The following is a 1,921-nucleotide window of genomic DNA, read 5'->3' on the forward strand; positions in this document are numbered from 1 at the left end:
TTTCCCTGTATTATATTGGTTCCCGTCACAATCCTTGCATGGCCCCCCATCCTGACATCCTTGGCGAAGTTCCTTCCCGCGATTGCGTCGATCTTCTGTGCAGCCGCACCTGACAGATCCTCGTCGATCCCTCCCGCGGCATCCTTGAGCATTGTCAAACTTGCTTCGTCCTCCACCTCTTCGATCTCGATCCCGGCCAGCTTGTGACAAACGGCCTCGACCGGGAAGGCTTTCTCCAGCTCGTCAACAAAGCCGGCGATTTGGTCGACGAAATTCTCCAGGCTCTTCCCGTCGTAGAGTGCCCATGCTGTTTTCTTCACCAGGCTCGTATCTTTCTGTCTCGGACAAGCGAGGTCTTTCAGCCGCCTATGCAGCGCTCGCCCAGCTAGCTTCATATCCCTGTCCTCAAACACTACCAGGTCCTACTGGTCTGCAACGAGCTCGTATCGCTTCGACGTTTTCCGGGCGGACTCGAAGAGGAGCACGATTTCCTCGATGATCGACTGCGCCAATTGGACCGACTTGTCGGTCGGCGCGCTGGAGCGGAAACGCGGGTCATCGTTGATCTTGACCGCCTCGCCCCATCGGCTCAAGCGTGTCTTTGCAATGTCTTTGCAATGTCCAGCCTGAGTTGGCATCTCTCAAAGTCGCGCCCAAAGCGGCGACCTAGCTAGACATACTCAAAACAGTCCACGCAGTTATTAAAGAGGCCGGCAACGCCCAACGCGCCACCAACGATTCCGAACGGTTCAGCCATGGCGTGTTGACTGGTTGTGGCTGTCGTGGGGGGAAGAGGGAAAGATGAAAGCCGATGCACCTCTGCGGCTGAATGTTGCCTGGTTGGGCTGGCGGCGGGGCACCTGCAGTCGGCTTGATCGATGCCCAATTTGAGAGCATACGCACGCCCAGCTTGAAGATAGCGCGACCATCGCTTCAACCCATCCGCTGTCACCGCATATCAGCTCAGGTCACTACATACCGAGGTGAGGACACGTCCATGTCAGCAATATTTATCACGAGTCTGACGAGCGACTTCCTCTTGTCTTCTACGCCGACGCAACTTTTGACTCTCAACCACGACGCATGAGTGTATTAGACGATCCCACGGTGAAAGCACTCTGAGAAGCATCGCAATCGTTGTTCCAAGCGATCCAACCGCTTCGTCGTCGCCGCCATGGCAAATCGTGTCGGGTCACTCCATGCCGAAGGGCAGGCACGGGTCCACGTGGGTAATAATTACTATGGTTCGAGCGACATCCTGCCGGCCGTACACGAGGCAGCCTTCGACTCTTTCGCCGAGCAGAGCAACGCACGATGCCATCCTGACACCCGAATCGAGCTCTTCCGTCAAATCAGAGACTGGGCAGAAGATCCTCATGGTGAGAGCATCTTCTGGCTGAACGGCATGGCAGGGACCGGGAAATCCACCATCTCCCGCACCGTAGCGAAGGTGTTCGCAGACGACGGCCTCCTCGGCGCAAGCTTCTTCTTCAAAAGAGGTGAAGGAGACCGTGGCAAAGCCACCTTGTTTTTCCCCACCATTGTCAGTCAGCTTGTGCACAAAATCCCTACTCTGGCGCCTTTTGTCAGAGACGCTATCAATGGCGACCCCGGCGTTGCCAGGAAGGCGCTGCCAGACCAGTTCAAGAAGCTCATCCTGCAACCTCTTGGCCGCATTCACCATGCTATGTCAAGTCTGATCGTCGTTGATGCTCTTGACGAGTGTGACGGAGACAATGACGTAAAGACCATCATCTCCCTGCTAGTACAAGCAAAGACACTGAGCTCCGTGCGACTGAGGATTTTCATCACCAGCCGGCCTGAGCTGCCCATTCGCCTCGAATTCAAGAACGTCCAGGGAAAGTATCAGGACCTGGCTCTACACCAAATACCGGAGCCAATCGTGGAACGCGATATATCT

The 1,921-nt window shown here is 55.7% G+C and overlaps 2 protein-coding genes across 2 annotated transcripts; one reads left to right on the top strand and one right to left on the bottom strand.

The window, feature by feature from the left end:
* Positions 1–56: 56 nt before the first annotated feature.
* N656DRAFT_802629 (uncharacterized protein) lies at positions 57–638 on the bottom strand (the record flags this gene model as incomplete). The annotated part of the gene is made up of 2 exons (XM_064818265.1): positions 57–366; positions 427–638. Coding segments are annotated over 2 exons (522 nt in total), but the record flags the coding sequence as incomplete, so codon positions are not given.
* Positions 639–1,174: 536 nt separating this feature from the next.
* On the top strand, positions 1,175–1,846 carry N656DRAFT_720057 (uncharacterized protein; the record flags this gene model as incomplete). Its single annotated transcript, XM_064812423.1, has 1 exon — positions 1,175–1,846. A coding segment is annotated over one exon (672 nt), but the record flags the coding sequence as incomplete, so codon positions are not given.
* Between the last annotated feature and the right edge of the window lie 75 nt (positions 1,847–1,921).

This window comes from Canariomyces notabilis (genome assembly GCF_033297395.1).
Source record: "Canariomyces notabilis strain CBS 508.74 unplaced genomic scaffold N656scaffold_42, whole genome shotgun sequence".
Classification (NCBI taxonomy): Eukaryota; Fungi; Ascomycota; class Sordariomycetes; order Sordariales; family Chaetomiaceae; genus Canariomyces; species Canariomyces notabilis.